The sequence below is a fragment of the Zingiber officinale genome, chromosome 10B (assembly GCF_018446385.1).
Source record: "Zingiber officinale cultivar Zhangliang chromosome 10B, Zo_v1.1, whole genome shotgun sequence".
NCBI classification, from domain to species: Eukaryota; Viridiplantae; Streptophyta; class Magnoliopsida; order Zingiberales; family Zingiberaceae; genus Zingiber; species Zingiber officinale.
Window position 1 is genome coordinate 53,052,533 of NC_056005.1, and position 20,474 is coordinate 53,073,006.

At 36.3% G+C, this 20,474-nt stretch overlaps 1 protein-coding gene across 1 annotated transcript; it reads right to left on the minus strand.

Moving 5' to 3' along the window:
- Positions 1-538: 538 nt before the first annotated feature.
- LOC122029140 lies at positions 539-1,018 on the minus strand. The gene has a single exon (XM_042588089.1). The coding sequence runs from the start codon at positions 1,016-1,018 to the stop codon at positions 539-541; it is 480 nt and encodes a 159-aa protein (XP_042444023.1).
- Positions 1,019-20,474: the final 19,456 nt, after the last annotated feature.

Below are 20,474 nucleotides of genomic sequence, written 5' to 3' on the forward strand. Positions count from 1 at the left end.
CAAAAGAATTTGTGAAAAGAGAGAGAGCCAAAGAAATAATGGAAATAAACAATCAGGCTAGGGAAATTAATGTGGAATGAAAACCAAAGAAAAGAACTTCATCATCCCCATGCTTAATGTATGCCAACTGTAATTTTGAATAGAAATAAAGCAAATTCTAGAGTTCCATGTTGAAAGTGCATTTCACACAAATGGAAGTAGACAAAAGTCCTGATATGATTCTCACTAGGAATTTAATGAACTGAACTATTCAAGTTAAGATCCACCACCTTACTAACAGAATACATGAAATTATCTAACAAGTCATGCTAAAATTTGAATGTCAATGAACCATAAACAAAACCCTTTACAAATCCGAACACAACATCAGTATTACCCAAAGAAATTAATAGGTTGGAGATTCAAGGCAATCATTATTGAATCCATAGAAAACAACAAAACTACAAAACCACAGAGCAGTTGTTAAAAGAAAATATTAACAAAATTTCAAATAAGAAAAAAAAACAACACATACTAATATAGAACACACGCCCCTTTTTCAAGTCGAGTAGATTGCCTCCTCCAAATTCAACTTCTCCATCGATCCTCCCATAACACCTTCGTGGAACACTTTGAGACGATACCCATTAACCTTGAAAGTTCTTCCGGCAGAAAGTTCTTGAATTTCAACAACACCATAAGGAAAAACATTAGTAATACAAAAAGGACCTTCCCATCTAGACTTCAACTTACCTCCCATCAATCTAAGTCTAGAATTAAACAATAAAACCTTATCTCCTACATGAAATTCTTTCCTCAAAATCTGCTTATCATGAAAAACCTTAGTTTTCTCCTTAAAAATTCGAGAGCTCTCATAAGCTTTCAATCTAAGCTCTTTAAGCTCTTGCAATTGCAACTTTCTTTCACAACCGGCCTCTCCCAAATTCATATTCCATGATTTCACTGCCCAATATGCTTTATGCTCTACTTCCATGGGCAAGTGACAAGCCTTACCAAAAACAATCCGATACGGAGACATCCCAATAGGTGTTTTATAAGTTGTTCGGTAAGTCCATAAGGCATCATCAAGTCTCCTACTCCAATCCTTTTTATCCGGTCTTACTGTTTTCTCAAGAATTTGCTTAATCTCTGGTGTTGGCCTTTTTGCATATCACGAGGCGCATCAAATTTTTAAAGATTGGAAACTCACATTAACTAAAATAACACGTGTAGTAAGGAGTCCCAAGTCGTATTTTTCCAAGAATAACTAGTATGTGTGCGCATTCTAGAATTAGTTCCAATCAAATTATTACATCAACAAGATTCGTATATCAATTCCATTTGATTCACATAACAATTTGAATTCATCCATTAAAATCAAGAATAGAATTGAAAGAAGGTAAATATCATCTAAACATCATTCTCTTGCATCTCATTAAGCTTATTACAATTAAATTCTGATTCTAATGCTTCATTGAATCAAATGAGTCAATTTCCACATCTTCAATTCACACTCATAGTAGTAACCAAACTCAAGAGCTCCAACAAAATAAAGTTGAACAGAGGCAACATTCAAGAGTGCAAATTAAACATCCATCATGCAAACTAAATCACAGTCATGACATATGCTATGGATAAGTAACTAACACAAAACAAACTCTTGATAATAAGAACATCTAATTCAAAACACAAACTGGTTAAGTAACTAATACAGAAGTTAGACTAAACTCAGATTGCTATGGTTCAAAGAAATCAGATGACAAATGCTAAGTATCAAAATCAGATTGTAAACTTTGTTAGTAGCTAAACAAGTTCCAGATTGCAAAATTTAGCAAGAAATCATAAGTTCAAGCAAACAAATAGAGAACAGTACTGAATTGCAAACTAAACCGAAACAAAGATGAAATTGCAAAGCTAATAAATCAGATCTAGTGATCTGAGCATGTTCATAAGAATTCAAACTAATTGCAAGAAAAGTAAAACCCTAAATGTTCCACAAACAACAGACCCTTGCAGTAAACCTTCTTCTCCCTGTTGTCACTACAGAATTGTTGTTGAGAACGACCTTCAGCAAATGGTTTTGAATCTTGAGCTTCCAACTAATCTATCTGGATGATCATAGCCTCAGAGAACGCCTTCTAGCTCACACCCGAGCGGAATCCACATCGCACGAAGAAAATAGAGGTTGAATCTGGAAGATGCTTCACTCAATCGATTGATCAGATCGGCTAGAGATGTTGATGGAGTGGCAATCGAGAATGCGATCGGAAGCTTCTGGGAATGCCCTCGAGCTCCGATGCTGATGGAGATCACAGATCTGGGAATGCCTCTCGCTTGTGATCCGAATGTGAATCAGAATCAACTCACGGATTGGGAACGCCTCTGCTGCTCTCTGTACCCTTGGACGATGAACCCCGGAGCTCAGGAATCTCTGTCGGTGAAGAACGCTAACATCTCGATCTGAAGTGGAGAACGGGAGCTGCGGATCGCGCGAAGAAGATGAAGACACTGTAGAAGAAAATCGCGACTGAGCCCAAGAACACTGTAGTTCCTCACAGTATTTAAATCAGCCTCAGATTAAATTGGACGGCCAAGATTTCTCGGGCTTGATCAATGGATGGATGAACTCAGATCTGGATCAAAACCCTTAGATCTTCATCTACGACTGTGATGTGCTTCCTTGTAGCTTGGATGGACCATATCCTAGACGAATGACTCAGATCTCTCTGATCTTCAATGGATGTCCAAAATACTCCAAGGCTTGATCGACTTGATTAGCCCTTGATTTGAGCCCAAATGTGGCCTGATCTGATCGGATCCATGACCCTTTTGATGCCTACAAAATAATAAACAAATATTAACATCATTAAAAACATGCATTATGAATGAAATTAGGCTAATTTGTAATTAGGTCCAAGATAGAATGAAATTATGAAATATAGAGTAAATATGACTTTAAGTTATTAAAATATCATTAAAAATATGCATTATGAATCAAGATAATATAGCCACAATCATGGTTATCAAATCCCCCACATTTAATCTTGGATGTCCCGTTCAAGTCAAGAAAACTAAAAATCATCTCCACACAAATTCACTTATATAGGTGACCTCCTATAAAGAGTATCCTACCATACTCTACTTTTTTAAATATAAGAGTCATTAAAAGTTTATAACTTAACATCACTACATATTATAGGTAGCACTTTTCCATCCTAGGAATGAGAGGGGAATTAGTCCAAGTGCTTACATGAACTTTCATAATTTTGTTCTATTGAACCAAAATCTTGGGTTCTCCAATCAACAAGGTTGGATTACCATTATGAATATTTTTATTTATAGATTTTTAATCTCATTCCTCTTAATGCGCAATATATTTGATCTCTATTCAAACCTTTTGTAAATGGATCTGCTAAGTTATCTTTCAATTTAACATAATCAACAGAGATAACTCTGTTAGAGATCAACCGCCTAATGGTATTGATTATTACAATGTATCATCACTACAGGTACTAGCTTTTTCCAACATGAGATATCTTCTAAGAGGTTACGAAGTCATTCAGCTTCTTCTGTGGCTTTATCTAAGGTTATAAATTCAGATTTCATGGTTGATCGAGCTATGCACGTTTGTTTCATGGTTTTCCATAACATTATTCCACCACAAGTGATAAATACATATCCACTGGTGGATTTAGAGTCTTTTGTATTAGATATCCAATTTGTATCACAATAGCCTTCTAGTACCACTGGATATCTTGTATAATATAATCTATACTTTAAGGTGTATCTTAAATATTTAAAAACCCTTATTAAAGTCTTCCAATGGTCATCATTTTGATTATTTATAAATCTACTTAATTTGTTGACCATATAGGTAATATCCGGATGTGTTATCATTTCGAGCCGCAAAAACCGTTTTTTGCGTTGCGGAAACCTCAAAGCTAGCCACGGATCCGTGTGAAGATAAATAAAATATTCATGTACATGTTTGTCTACACTAGATCTACCTTAGATCTACATGAAAAGAAGGATTACCCTTCTAGCGATGCCCTTCGATTATCCCGCTCGTCCAAGTGGTTACCGGATCTCGTAGAGTGTCAAGTGTATACTCCTCTACACGTATCCACATGGACAAAAGGTGGAGAAAACCACTTAGAGTGTGCTAGCACTCTTGAGAGTTCTCGACAATGGAGGAGAAGGAGAGCAAGAGAAGAGAGGAAGAAGAAGAAGCCTTGAATTGCCTTGATTCAATGTGACTGGCCACTTTTAGAGCACTTATACCTCCATGTAATACCAAGAGTCATGGCTCTTGGTCTTCCTCATGAGGTGTCACACAATGATATAGCCTTGATGATGTGGAACATCATTATTGGCCAACCCATGCCAAGCCACAATGAAGTGACATTTGGTTAAGTCAAACTTGACCCTTCATCGTCCCTCTCAAGTCAAGTCAAACTTGACCTCTTATCTCCCATGGCTGATCAAATCTAACCTTTGATTCAAATCAATTTAATTTAATGAATCTCTATTCATTGGTTTAAATTGACTCAATGAATCATATTGAGTCCAACTCAATTAGTCTAATTTGGATTCCACTTAATCCAATTTGGTTCATCACATGAACCTAATCTCCATCTAATTGCCCTTTGTGTGTGACCCTATAGGTTCTTGTAATGTTGGCGATGCTCCTAAACCCATTTACAAACATAAGCAATGAGCGGTATCTAGCAACACATCATTTCTACCCAAGTTACAAGAATGTTGAGATCCAACATCACCATTGTGACTACTAATTGTGACTCTCACAATATGTGACAATGTCCTTCTATCCTTGACATCTAAATCGATCAATTCAGGCATAGACTGTGTCATCCTTTGATCAATCTATGTTTTGAATTCTAAGTAGATTTACTCTAATCAAATGAGCTCAATATCTCATATTGACTTATTTGGGCAAGGTCATGCACTTAGTGGTCTCACTCTATCAAGAATCATGATATCACTCCCGTCATATAGGAGGGATAGATCCCTTCTACATCACTCACATCCTTCCGCATAATTTATTACATACCCAGTAGTCGCCTTTATAGTCCACCCATTTACGGGTGACGTTTGACTAAGCCAAAGTATGCAACTCCTTATGTAGGGAACCATGGTGACTTCAGGTACAAGGACTGATAGTCATACTAATAGTCATATGAGAAAGTATATGCCACTCATATAACGATCCATGATACTTTCTCATGGCAGGTCATTTAGTATACATTCTCCAATGCATACCCATGTGTCAACTTGATATCTAATATCCATGACTTGTGAGATCAAGTCATCGAGTTGACCTACATGCTAGTCTCATCTCATTAACATTGTCCCTGAATGTTAATACTTGACTAGGAATCATTAAGAGTAGTGTTCTCTATATCATCTCATTATTAATTCAACCAATCGATTGATATAGATAAGAACCTTTTACTCAAGGACGCTATTATACTCAGTTATTTGACACCAATACAAGTAAGTATAATAACTATAAAGAAATGCCTTTATAAATATATATAGGAATATGACACATCGAGTCCATACAACAATCATCATATATCGGCTCTAGGGCTCTCACTAACAATCTCCCACTAGAACTAGTGCCAATCAGGGTAGGCTCTAACACCCAATGACCTAGTGTGACCATCATGCTTTCTCTGTGCCAAAGCCTTGATTAAGGAATCAACGACGTTAGCCTCTGTGGGTACTCTGCAAATTTTCACATCTCCTTTATCGATGATCTCTCGAATGAGATGGAAGCGCCGTAGTATGTGTTTGGTCCACTGGTGTGAGTGAGGTTCCTTAGCCTGCGCAATTGCTCCATTGTTGTCACAATAGAGCTCTATAGGATTGGCTATGCTAGGAACCACCCCAAGCTCAATAATGAACTTGCGGATCCAAATTGCCTCCTTTGCTCCACGCATGGAATATACCGACCTGTTGTAGAATCACCCACTATGTCCTGCTTCAAACTCCTCCAGCTCATAGCACCACCATTCAAGCAAAACACGAACCCGCATCATGATCAGTCTGGAAGCTGGCATCACCGTAATCCTTTATAGCTAGCTCGCCATCGTTCCAATATCAAGAAATATTCTTTAGTCCTTCTCAAGTACTTAAGAATATTCTTGGCCATCCAACGACGCCCACTTGGATCCGATGACCGCCATGTAAATGCTCAGTAAACACGTGATCTGAGGTAGTACATAGCATGACATACATGATAGATCCTACATTGAAACATAAGGGATCTTATTCATGCCTCTCTCTCTAGAAGAGGGACTTTGAGTCTTGAAGATTCACACCATGTGACATTGATGTAAATTCTTGGAAATTCTTCTGGCATGGCAACTGTGTAATACGTGTCAATATACTACTTTGACTTAGGCAACAATCTCTTAGATCTATCTCTATAGATCTTTATGCCTAGAATACAATTGCTTCACCTAAGTCCTTCATTGAGAAACAATTCCAAAAGTTTTTATAGGCTGCGGGGATGTCATTTCAATGAGTAGTATGTCATCCACATACAATACAAGGAAGACAACGTGTTTCCCAACAACCTTCTTGTGGTTCATCTTCATTCTTGATGAAACCAAACTATTTGATCGCATCATCGAATCGAAGATTCCAGCTCCGAGAAGCTTGCTTTAGTCTATAAATGGACTTATATGCGGCCAGCCGTAGTGAGGGATCTAAACCCAAAGTTGTGTCATGTACACATCCTCGAGCAAGTTTCCATTCAAACGTGGTTTTGACATCCATCTGTCGGATCTCATAATCGTGGTATGCTACAAAGCATGATCCGAATGGACTTAAACATCGCCATGGAGAAAAGTTTCATCATAGTCAATACCATGAATTTGCTTGAAACCTTTAGCTACCAAATGACCCTTATAGGTAATAAGTCCATCCATGTCAATCTTTCTTAAAGACCCACTACCCAATGGGTTTGATGCCATCAGTGGATCAACCAAAGTTCATACTTGGTTGGTGTACATGGATTCCATCTCGGATCTCATGGCCATTCCATTCTAATTTGGTCTCATCACAACTTCCCGATGAGGTAGGCTCATTCTACGAGCATAACGTCATCATGGTGAGATAAGAGAAAAGAGTATCTCTCAAGTGATCGCGATGCGACGATATAGGTCGGACTGCCAGTGACTTTGATGTTGTTCCTCACTCCTGTAACAATCTCATCACACAACATTTTGTGGTTCCGTTCAACTTCCATCAAGGTTTCATGCTATGGTCCATATCTTGAACTTCTTAAGATCGGATACCACTATTTTCTAGAAACAAAGTCATTTAGAAATATCCCAGTTTATACAAATACTGTGTGGAAGAATGAAATAATATCCCTTCATTTCCTTGGGATATTCTATAAAATAGCACTTATCGATTTGGGTCCTAGCTGCATCGAGACTTGATGTCGTAGCTGCCAAATCCTAAGATATCCGGGCATATCCCCCCATATCCTATATGTCTTTATCACCGATAGAACACGGATAGTGAAACACGGTTCTAGCGTATCCCTAAAAGATATAAGATCTCTGTGACCATATCATAAGTGTGCATTCTAGTACACGATTCCTTTGGATCTTTCAACTGTGGTGTTCGGGAGGAGTGAGTTGGATAAATATCACCAAGTAGATAGTTACAAAACTCAGGCTAAGGTATTCACCACCGATCGATGAGTATATTCTTGCCTTAATTCATTCTGAATTTTGAACTTTCAAAGGATTGTGACTTATGTGTCATCGGACACATAACCATATCTCGTCATCCGGTCAAATGTATTGAAGTACCATATACCACCTTATTGAAAGGCGCCATCATATGTAGTATAAGTCCTAACAAGTCAATTGCTCTTTCACTATGTCCACTAAAGGGAGTCTTGGTCATCTTGCCCAGTAGGCATGACTCGCATGTCTCATATGATTCAAAATCAAATGAATCCAGCAAACCATCTTTTTGGAGCTGGGATAAGCGATTCTCATTTATATGGCCTAAGCGACAATGCCAGAGATAGGTTCGGTTTATTTCATTTGACATGAACCTTTTGGTACTTATGTTATAGATGAGGTTCTCTAAGTCTAGAATGTAGGGTCCATTCATCAGATGTGCACTACAATAGAACATATCTTTCAAATAAATGGAACAACACTTGTTCTTTATTATAAATGAAAAGCCTTTCTTGTCTAAACAAGAAACTGAAATGATGTTCTTTGTGAGAGCAGACACATAACAACATTCATATAATTCTAGTACAAGCCCAGAGGGTAGAGATAGAAAGTAAGTTCCTACAGCAACAGCAGCAACTGAGTTTTCAACATTGTCCTTAATGAAGAGTGAATACTAATTAATGCTCATTAATGAGAAATGAGCATCAAGTTATTTCATTAGATGAAAATAGAAACATTTTCTCTCATTTTTCTTAAGATCTTCATTCTCTTTTCTCTTCTTCTTCCTCCCTTCCAGTCGATCGCAGTGGAAGTAGGTAGCATCCTTGACAACCCCTCCTTTAGGTTTCATTACCTTGCCTTTGCCCTTACCTTAGGGCTTGCCCTTGCCCTTTGCTTGCTTTTGACCATCAAAATGGAGTGGAGTTTACCTTCTTAAGGTTGAGCTAGCATTCAACATTCTTAGCCTTAGGCGCGTGGCTTATCAATTTCGTGTAATTTGAATTAAATTTCAGAACTGGATCAGCGATTGCAGTTGCGCTCTGTGCCTTGGGGAATCCCAACCTGTAGGTTCTCCATGCATCTTACATCCAAAGGGAGATCCTCAAATCTCTTGCTTCTCCCTTGATATAGTTGATGAAGATGTTCAACCATATCATAGGCATCAACTCGTGTTGCTCAAGCTCAGAGTTCATGGTTGCGAGCATGAGACATGACACATCTAATGCATCATCTTGATGCTATAAGCATCTCTGTCTCATGGCTGCAGGAGCGGTGGTAGGTGCCCCAGTTGCAAGGTTTTCTTTCTTCGTGTGAGCGAGATTCTTATACCGTCAAGAAATTAGCTCCATTGAGCTTGTCCTTATAAAGAACGCAGAGAAAAAACTATGTACTCTATAACATAAATAAAAAGTATATATCATATTTTATTTAGTTTATCTTTCTAGAATCTTTTATGATATTTCTCTCATGTGTGGTCAAACCACACTACTAGATTCATAACAATTAGCTATAACTTGAATAGTATCCACAATACTTGAGTTAGCTTTGGCTAAATCACCCAAGACTTAGTATGATCGGTAGATAAATAATTATCAATTACATCTTTATGCAAATCTTGTTTATATGATCAAGATAAATGTGTTCTCTATCTTCCATTGGAAAATACCTATAGTTTTATCAATTGAGTTAACTATTACTCAATCTAATTGAGTTTTTTCGGGCGATAGCGCCCAACTAAGATATCTTTGGCGATTCAACAATGAAATGATCGAGGTAGTAATGAACTTGGTCAAAAGCGCATCATGTTGATTCTAATCTCTGTGTATCATGATTATCGCAACGCATTAAGACACTCAATTACCCTACACACACAACACATAACATATAAAAGCATATATATATATCTATATATATATATATATATATATATATATATATATATATATATATATATATATATATATATATATTCATATAATATAATATATAAATATATAAAATTACTTATAGTTGAAAATCTATAATAAATAATACGTATTTATGTTAATAGATATATATATATTATACGTGTACGATATATAATGATATATATATAGCTCGTAGTGCGATTATATAATATTCAGTAGTGATAACCTCCCGCCACAAGTGGTCTCTAAGTATGAGTGGTTGGAGTCGATCGTAGAGTGTCTACACTCCTCACACGTAAACAAAGATGGAAAACCACTTAGAGTGCTAGAACTCTTGAGAGGTCTCGACAATGGAGAAGGAGAGCGAGAGAAGAGAGGAAGAAGAAGAAGCCGACGTTTTGATGATTCTAGATGGAACCACTACCTCCATGTAATACCAAGAGTCATGGCTCTTGGTCTTCCTCATGAGGTGGCACACAATAATGTAGCCTTGATGATGTGGAACATCATCATTGGCCGACCCATGCCAAGTCAAAATGAAGTGGCATTTGGTCAAGTCAAACTTGACCCTTCATCTTCCCTCTCAAGTCCAGTCAAACTTGACCTCTTATCTCCCATGGTTGATCAAATCTAATCTTTGATTCAAATCAATTTAATTTAATGAATCTCTATTCATTGGTTTAAATTGACTCAATGAATCATATTGAGTCCAACTTAATTAGTCTAATTTGGATTCCACTTAATCCAATTTGGTTCATTACATGAACCTAATCCTCTTGGTCCATCATATGAACCTAATCTCCATCTAACTGCCCTTTGTATGTGACCCTATAGGTTATTGTAATGTTGGAAATACTCCTAAACACATTTAGAAACATAAGCAATTAGCGGTATCTAGCAATATATCATTACTACCCAAGTTACAAGAATGTTGAGATCCAATATCACCATTGTGACTCTCACATATATGTGACAATGTCCTTATCCTCTGACATCTATATTGATCAATTTAGGTATCATCTCGATCAATCTATGTCTTGAACTCCAAGTAGACTCACTTTAATCAAATGAGTTCAATATCTCATATTGACTTATTTGGGCATGACCATGCACTTAGTGGTCTCACTCTATCAAGAATCATGATATCACTTCCGTCATATAAGAGGGATAGATCCTTACATCATACATCCCTCCACATAATTTGTTACATACCTAGTAGTCGCTTTATAGTCTTCCTTTGACGTTACGGCTGACTGTTACTAGAAGGAACCATGGTGACTAGGTCAGCCGAGATAGTCACTAATAGTCACATGAGTAAGAGTATATAACACTCATATAACAATCCATGATACTTTCTTATGGTGGGTCATATTATATCATTCTCGCATACCATGTCTTGATCTAATATCCATGACTTATGAGATCAAGTCATCGAATTAACCTACATGTTAGTCTCATCGCATTAACGTTGTCCCTAAATGTTAATACTTGACTAGGAATCATTAAGAGTAGTGTTCTCTATATCATCTCATTATCAATTCAACCAATCGATTGATATAGATAAGAACCTTCTACTCAAGGACGCTATTATACTCAGTTATTTGGCACCAATACAAGTAAGTATAATAACCATAAAGAAATACATTTATAAATATATATATAGGAATATGACATATCGAGTCCATACAACAATTATCACATGATCGGATCTGGGGTTCTCATTAACACTGAGTCCAACAAGTGGAAAAAAAAATGTCAGAGTGTATACTAGAAGCCTAGCTTTTGTAAACATTTATTTTTGAAATAAAAGAATCACATTGGTCAATATCTACATTTATTTGTTAAATGTAATTGTTCAATAAATTTATATAGTAGACAACATGGTGTGTGGTGTTGACACGTAATGTCATCGGTTCTTTATAAATTATAAATAATTGCTCGACTAAGATAGAAAGGAATAAACCATCTAATAGTGTAGTAATTAAGTATTAGTTTATCTTGATTAATAAATTATTGGTACACTATAGTGTATTGAGTAGAACCATTTTAGATAAGTTCTTTTTGTACTGACTTAATAAAAGAACTAGACCTTAGTTATTATGGAAGTGTGTGCTCTTAATCCTAATATAATAACAAGCACATATATTTAATATTTATTTCTTTGACTTATCAAAGGGTGAGGTTTCGCTCGATAAATCAATATGCCGATAAGTTGGGAAATGATTTTACTTATAATGTGTGTTTGTTGATTATAGAAGAACATGTCCTAGTTATCTAGGTTGAGAATGTCTCAGAAGGCATTTGTCAGTCATATTATTAGTCTCGCAAACCCTGCGGTGGACATAATGAAGTTGAGTGGTACTCTTGGAGCTAGATATTAATTAAGTGAGTTGTCGAACTACTTAATTAGTGTGGACAAATCTTAATCTGAGGAGACTAACACCTCATGAGAAGAAGGAACCCATAATATAATTTGGGATTGAGCGTAATAACTCTAGTGGAATGTATTATCGATGAACAAAGTGTGTTGCAGAGCGGATACTCAAGCTCTCAGCGAAGGCCAAACCAATTTCTCCTCCTATGGTCCATCATTAAAGTTCCATCTAAAGAAGGTCCAAGAGTGCGGTCCATTTGGTGACCAGCTGCAGCATACCATCCTCTTAAAGGGTCACCCTTTGCTTGGTGCCCAAGCATGTAGACCGACCACAATAATTCAAACAAGGAGGAGTATTGAATTTTAAAATCATCTTTAGAAAACTACAAGTTTTTTTAAAGAGATTTTAAAATATAAACTTTCTTATTTGAATTAGGCCACATGTTTTAAAAGAAAGTTTAAAAGTTTTAAACTTTCCTTTTAACCATCCTCATGGTTTAGAAAAAAAGGAAGAGAAGTTTTAAAATTTAAATTTTCTATCACCATGTTAACAAAGGAAATTTTATAAGAGAAGTTTTAAATTTAAAACATGGTTTTAATTTTTAAAACTTTCCTTTTAACTCCTACTTTAGGAAATTAAAGAGAGCTTAAATTTTATAATTCTTCTTGTAAAATTATATAAAAATATATTTCCTTCCTCTTAGATTCGGCCAGCTTGCAAGGTGGCATAAAATAAATAAAATTAAAATCATCATCCAATGATTTGGTGATTGATTCATTAAGAGGAAAGAAAAGGAAAAAGGAAAAGGAAAAACAAGAAGAAGATTTTAATTTTGTTTCCTTATTTGCCTTGCAAGTAATATAAAAAGGGGTGAGGAGGTGATACAATTCTTATTCTCTTGGTGGAGTCTCTTTTGGTGGCCCTCCTCTCTCTTTCTCTCTCTCTTCTCCTGGTGGTGGTGGTGGATTTGAGAAGGCTTTTTGGGTGGTGTTCATCTTGGAGGGTAACTCACATGGCCCAGGTGAGAGGCGAGGCACAAAGAAGATCTCGATAGCATACAAAAGAAGGTATAACTAGTATTTTTCTTCATCATCATACTAGTTATTTTTCTGTTAAATTCCAAACACAAGAGGCATTAGATCTAGTTTTCGAATTAGTTTTCGAGTTTATGTTTTCTTCATTTTTGAATTTGTGATTCGATTGTTCTTTTGGTTAACCTAGAGTTATTTAAGGAAATTAAATATTAGTTTTCCTTAAAGGCTTTGTCTGGCGGTGGTGGTGGCTCCCATATCCAAGAAGGGTGCCATGCCTACGAAATCCTAGTTGGAAATTAATATTTAATAGAATTAATAACATAGGTGGATTTGAATTAATAGTGTTAAGTTGCTGTGATCAAATCTAATCCAACCAATAAGAATAGTTAAATTTGAATGATGTTAAGTTCCGTCTGTGATTCCTAATTTAACTTCTAAAGAACACAATAGGTTATTTAAGGAAAGGTTCGACACTTGTAAAAAATTTTTGTACAGTGGAACCGATAAGATTTTCCTAGGACTAACCAACAATTGGTATCAGAACTAGGGTTTCCTTCTGTGTGTTTTGGTTTTCAAATTAATTATGCACATGTCATACATAATTTAGGCAGGATAATAGTAGAATGTGCTAACTTTGTGGTCGTAGGCTCCAACTATTATAGCATATAGATATTATGTGTGATTGGACCCTTGGACATGTCAAGGGCATTATTGCATGATTATGTGTATTATCTGATGAGTCGTATTAATTTTAGAATTTTATTTTTTTTCGATCTAGAATATATGTACATTCTTTATGGAATATAGGATCGATATATTCTATATTTGATCGTTATCAATCAGAGCGCGTGGTGCTTTTGGAGGACCATAGATGCAATGGAATAAAGTAAGATCGATCGACAACTCAACCCGATGGTGGTGGCTAAAAATGGCAGCAGCAACAATAGATAAATGCCATAATAGTTGGAAAATTAATTTCCAAATTTATTGCTTTTATTTTGTGATGTGCATTTGATGTATGCTAGCATAGGTTAAAATCCTCATTTTAAATAACTAAGTGGAGAGGGATTTTAATAAATTCCATGGTCTCCATTACTTGTTTATAAGTGATGCAACAGCTGCGTGTTAGCTCGAGTGCCTCCTCCACAATGGATGAATTTTGTGGATCACTAGATCAAATTTCCTTTATGGATGGTTATAGGAAATTATTTAGAGCGTGTGATCTTCTCCAAAGGGCTCAATCCTATTTAATGAACTTAGTATCAAGTAATGGTATACACTTAGACGATTCAATAGTATCCTCCCAGCTCCATGTTTGTTTTGTGTGACCAAAGGAAAACCAACTATTAATTTTATTTAAAGTTAGGATGACAAGATAATAAAATTAATTTTCCTCTCCTCTTACAAATGTTGAATTTGTATACGCCCACACTAATGTGGCATGCAATATTCACGGTGTTTTGAGGTGTTGGTAAATTTAAATAGTATTGTTTGAGGAATCAATATTATTTTAAATTTAGAGTCCTGACCAAATTTATTTTTGTGATTCTTAGGATGACTTTCCACCCACTGGCCATCATACTAAAAGAGAACAAACTTATTGGTCCCAACTATATAGATTGGAAAAGGAACCTGGACATTGTTCTTACTGCTTAGAGCTATAATTTTGTACAAGTGACTGATCCTTAAATAACCTATTATGTTCTTTAGAAGTTAAATTAGGAATCGCAGACGAAACTTAACATCATTGATTCCAAATTTAAGTTATCTATTCTTAATGGTTTAGATTTGAATCGCAAGCGGAATTTAACACTATTGATTCAAATCCACATATGTTATTAATTCCATTAAATATTAATTTCCAAAATTGGCTTCCAGGACTACATAGCGAGGCACATGACCTTCTTGGATATGAGATCAACCACCACCGCCTAGACAAAGTCTTTTAAGGAAAGATAATATTTAATTTCCTTAAATAACTCTAGGTTAACCAAAAAGAACAATCGAATCACAAATTTGAAAAAGAAGAAAACACAAACTCGAAAAACTAATTCAAAAAACTAGATCAAATGCCTCTTATGTTTGGAATTCTTACAAAAAGAAATAACTAGCATGATGCTGAAAACAATTGCTAATTATACCTTCTTTTGTATGTGTCTTCTCGAGATCTTCTTAGTATTCGCCTCTTGGATGTCGTGTGGGCGGCGATCCTCCAAGATGAACACCACCCAAAAGCTTTTTCCTCTTCCTCTAAAATCCCACCACCACCACCAAGAAGAGAGAGAAAGAGAGGGAGAGGAGGCCGACCACCTAGAGACTCCACCAAGAGAATAAGAATTGTGTCTCATGAAGTCTCCCCCTTCTTTTATAATACTTGCCCAAGGAAAAAAGAATTTTACAAAATTAAAATCTTCCTCTTGTTTTTCCTTTTCCTTTTTTTTTTTTTGAATCAATCACCCAATTAGTTGGATGATGATTTTATTTTTAATTTATTTTTATTTTTGGCCGACCACCTTGCTTGCGGGCACCAAGATGGTCATTCCAAAAATAATTTTTTATAAAATTTTACAAGAAGAAAATTCTTATAAAATTTAAGCTCTCTTTTCTAAAGTAGGAGTTAAAAAGTAAAGTTCTAAAATTAAAACCAAGTTTTAAAAATTAAAACTTCTCTTATAAAATTTTTTTTTTTAGAAAATTTAAATTTTAAAACTTCTCTTCCTCCTTTTTTTCTAAACCATGAAGATGGTTAAGAAAGGAAAGTTTTAAAATTTTCTTTTAAAACATGTGACCTAATTCAAATAAGGAAAGTTTTAAAATTAAAATCTCTCTTTAAAACTTATAGTTGTCTACAAAGAGAAGATTTTAAAAATTCAAAACAACCATCCTTGTTTGAATATTATGATCGAGCCCCTACATGTGGACACCAAGCAATAGGGCCTGCTTCAAAAGAGGATGGCTTCGGCCTTAGTCACCAAGCATTGGACCGAACTCTTGGACACCAAGATGGGCATATATTTGGATGGACTTGTGGCTTTAAGCTACGACCTAGAGAAGAAATTGGTTTTGGCCTTCCGATGAGCTTGAGTATCCTGGTTCGCCCACACACAACTCAAGTTCCGATCGAACTCATTCCACTAGAGAGTCACCGCACCATATCCCAAATTACATTTGGGCTCCTTCTTATCATGAGTGTGTTAGTCTCCGGTGTTTAAGATTACAAATGTCCACTAATTAAGATGCGAACTCACTTAATATCTCTCGAGTAGTACTACTCATCGTTCGAAGTTAGAGTTATACTAATAAAGAGCTAATACCTTGTTAGCTAGCCTAGAGCCAATCATTTGATGATTGTATTTTGGACTTGTTGTATTCTATATAAATAAAGACATTTGGTTTTGGTTATTCTGTATTGGTGACAAATAAACTAAGTATAATAACGTCCTTGAGTAGAAGATTCTCACTATATCAATCGGTTATTGAACCGATAGTGAGATGATATAGGAACACTCTTAATCATTCCTAGTCTGTATTAACATTCAGACAATGTTAATGCAATGAAGTAACATGAGTCAACTCGATGACTTGATCTCACAAGTCATGGATATAGATATCAAGTTGACACATGGGTATGATGTCATGACACCGCCATGAGAAAGTATCATTATATGAGTGTCATATACTTTCATGTGGCTATTAATTATTAGTACTAGTCCAACATGGTTCCTATTATGAGGTGTACTTTAGTGTTTGATCACGTCACGCGTCGGTGGACTATAAAAGCGACACTGGGTATGTAACAAATTATACGGAGGATGTGGTGATGTAGATGGGATATGATCGCGGAGAGGTATCGTTGATAGATTGAGACACATGTGCGTAATGCCATGCCCAAATGAGTGATATTGAGCTTGATTGAGTGAGTCTACTTGAGTTCAAGATTTAGATTGATTGGAGGGTGAGATACGGTCCCTCACATTGATCAATCTAGATGTCTAGGATAGAAGGATACTTGTCATATATTGTGAGGAGAGTAGTCACAAGGTGATGTTGGATCTCAACATTCTTGTAACTTGGTAGTATTGCTAGATACCGCTCATTACTTATGTTTCTAAATGAGTTTAGGGCATTGCCAACGTTAGAAGAACCTATTGGGTCACACAAAGAACAAGTGGATGAAGATTAGGTTCATATGATGAAACCAGAGGATTAGATTCATTTGATGAATCAAATTGGATTAGTAATCCTAATTGGGCTAATTGAGTTGGACTCAAGTTGATTCATGTGTTCAATGAGTCTAATTTAGATTATGACTCATTGAATCAATTTAATTAAATGAATTAGATTCATTATATTAAATTGGCTTGGATTAAATGGTTGGATTAGATTAACGATGAGAGATTCGTCTGACTTGAGAGGAAGATGAAGAGTCGAGTGACTTATGACTCCTTGGTGAGTTGGCATTAAGTGAACCAATGATGCTGCCCACATCATCATGGTTATAAGTGAAGTGCACCTGGGAGTTACCAAGAGTTGTGACTCTTGGTATCCCATGGAGGTTACAAACCACTTAATTAGATGAAAAGAGTTTCATTTTGCAGTAACTCTCATTCAAATCTTCTCCTCCTAAGCTCTCTTCTTCCTTCTCTTCTCTTGGTCGTGGGTTTCAAGCAAGGAGAAAGGAGAGTGAATCTAATCCAAGAAAGGAGTGAAAGTAGAGATTTTAGAGGAGTGTGTTCTCTTCTTTCCTTTCTTCTTCTTCAAATCCTACCCGAGAGCCCTAGAGAGTGCTAGCACACTTGTGGTACTCTCTTCTCCTCATGTGTGAGAGAACACATCTTGTTCGTGTGGATACTAGAGGATTGTCATAATGACAATCACGAGATCCGTACACAGGTGACGGGATTCGCGAAAGGCAAGAACTCGAAGGTATAAAATGTTTTTCCTTTGTAGATCAATTGTAGATCATAGTTTGAAACTTCGTATTTTGAAAGTTTTCTTAGGATCGATCCAATGGTTGGTTTCGGGATTTGGAAGTTTTCGCCGAAAAACCAACGATCGAGCCACGTCGCAGGAGCTTGTGAGTTAGTTTTGTTTTATGAAAAAAATTCAGTTCTGTGATATTCTGTAATTTTATGGTTTAGAAGCTAGCACCAAGTGTTTACCTAAGACCTTTAAGCCGAAAGAATTTTCAAGCGAAGTCAAAATTTTTTTGACAGCGGGCTTAGGCGTGTTAGTTTAGATCGCGCTGATGGTTAGATCGGTAGATGCTTGCCTGGCGGAAATTGATTCGCGCGCGAGCTAAAGGACGGCGGGAAAATTTAAAAATTGTAAAATTATAAAAAAATTACAGAAAATGAAAATATTAATTATATTATTATTAATGATAGTCATGACCAAAAAGACCCAATGTGATTGGATTTGTGTTGTAATTCAAGTAATAATGTCATGTTGGATCATGTGATCTTTGTTTTTGATTCGCGACTGCGTCGTGCCTTCTAATTCTTGTTGTATAATTAAATTTGTAACTCGAATGTAACTATTGTAATGTACAAAATTGGGCGGTGGAAGATCCACTCGAGGCGGATACGAGGAAGGCGCGAGCAACACAAGGTGGTCAAGGAGAGGAGGGCGAGAAGCTATTGACACAAGCCATCCGATCATTGGCTTGAGAAGATCGTGAGAGGGCATGACATAATCACAAAATTATTTGATTAATTATTTAATTAATTGTTTTGTGTGTATGTGATGCATGCTAGTTAATTAAGTAATTAATTAGGTCTTACGATTAGATTAGATCTAAGTCGTGCATGATGTACCCTTCGATTAGATTAGATCTATCGGTATATGATCGCATCATCATTTAGATTAGATCTAAATCCGTCAACTCGTAATGCCTACCAGCGTGATACCTACCACTACCTACCTCGATCACATGTTGTTATTGAATCAACAGCAGCAACACACATACTATCTGGTAGTGCGGGGGGACAATCTTGGTCCCGCTTAGCATCGGTGGGTTACAACTCAATTAGATTGAGTATTCTAGTTAACTCGGTTGGATCGAGTATAACTATAGGTATTCTTCCAAGTTGGAAGATAGGTCAAAATCATATATATTAACTCTGGGCATATTAGCCAAAGCTAACTCGAGTTTTAATATAAATGCCGATTTTGATTCTATAAACAAGTGCAGAAATGTAATTGTTAATCGTTACACCGATCATACTAAGTCTTGGGCGTTAGCCAAAGCTAACTCAGGTTAGTATGATGTGGATCTTGTCCCACATGAATTATAGAATTCAGTGGGAGCATCATTTAGTTAAAGGCCTAATTAAATGATTAAGAATATGATATTTATTTCGCATTTATTTGTGAGATTACCATGATGTCGAATACGACACCTTCTCTCTGCGATCTGTCATAGAAGGACAAACTGTGAACAAATTTCGACTAGGTGATGCCCGATAACTCACGAATCGATCCTCATCGGGCTGAGCCATGAGGACGCACGCACCACGCCAAGATGCTTAGAAGCAAGCCTTAGTGATGTGTGATGCTCATGAACTCTGACTCGAAGCAACGAGTTGACGGTAGTTGAACATCTTTGTCACCTATATCAGCAAGCGAGAGGAACTCCAAAGAATACAGAAGATCTCTACTACTTTTTCTTCAGGTATACATGTTATAAGTCAACCTCTCTATTTCTTATATCTGGTGATGCTGCACATGTGTTTAATCGCATGCAGAAATGAGAGAAAGTGAAAAGGTGTGAGATAGACTACGAGTTAGGCAATGGCCTGCGTTTTATGTATTCTTTGAACTTACCATCTATCTACGCCCTATGGGCTTGTACTAGAATTAGATGATTGTTGTTATATGCTTTTAACTAAGAACATTATATCATTTCTTGTTTGGACAAGAAAGGTTTTTCGTTTATAATAAAGAACAAATGTTGTTCCGTCTATTTAAATGAAATGTTCTATTGTAGAACCTACGATAAACGGACTCTATATTCTAGAGAGCCCTATCTATAACATAAATACCAAGAGCTTCAAGTCAAATGCTGAACAAAACCTCTGGTGTCTTGGGTCATATAAATAAATGCTTATGCTACTCCATGGATGGTTTCTTTGGACTCATTTGATTTTGAATCATATGAGACTAAATGCCTACCAAGATGACCAAGACTCCTTTAGTGGGCGGCAAGAGAGCAGCATTTGTTGGGACTCATACATAGTGATGTATGTGGCCCTTCGCTGGCGGTTATACAGATACTTAATAATGGTCAGTAGATACTTATGATTAAAGTCAGAAGTTCAAAATTCAAGAATGGTAAATCCGAGAGGAAGAGTATTAAGATACTTCGATCCGATCGAGGTGGAGAATACCTTAGCCATGAGTTTCGTGACTACTAGGAGAGGGGTATTCTATCCTAACTCACTCCTCCTAGAA

Excerpts from the sequence above, each read along its gene's own strand:
- LOC122029140 (XM_042588089.1), bottom strand. The coding sequence starts at position 1,018 with ATGTCTCCGTATCGGATTGTTTTTGGTAAGGCTTGTCACTTGCCCATG.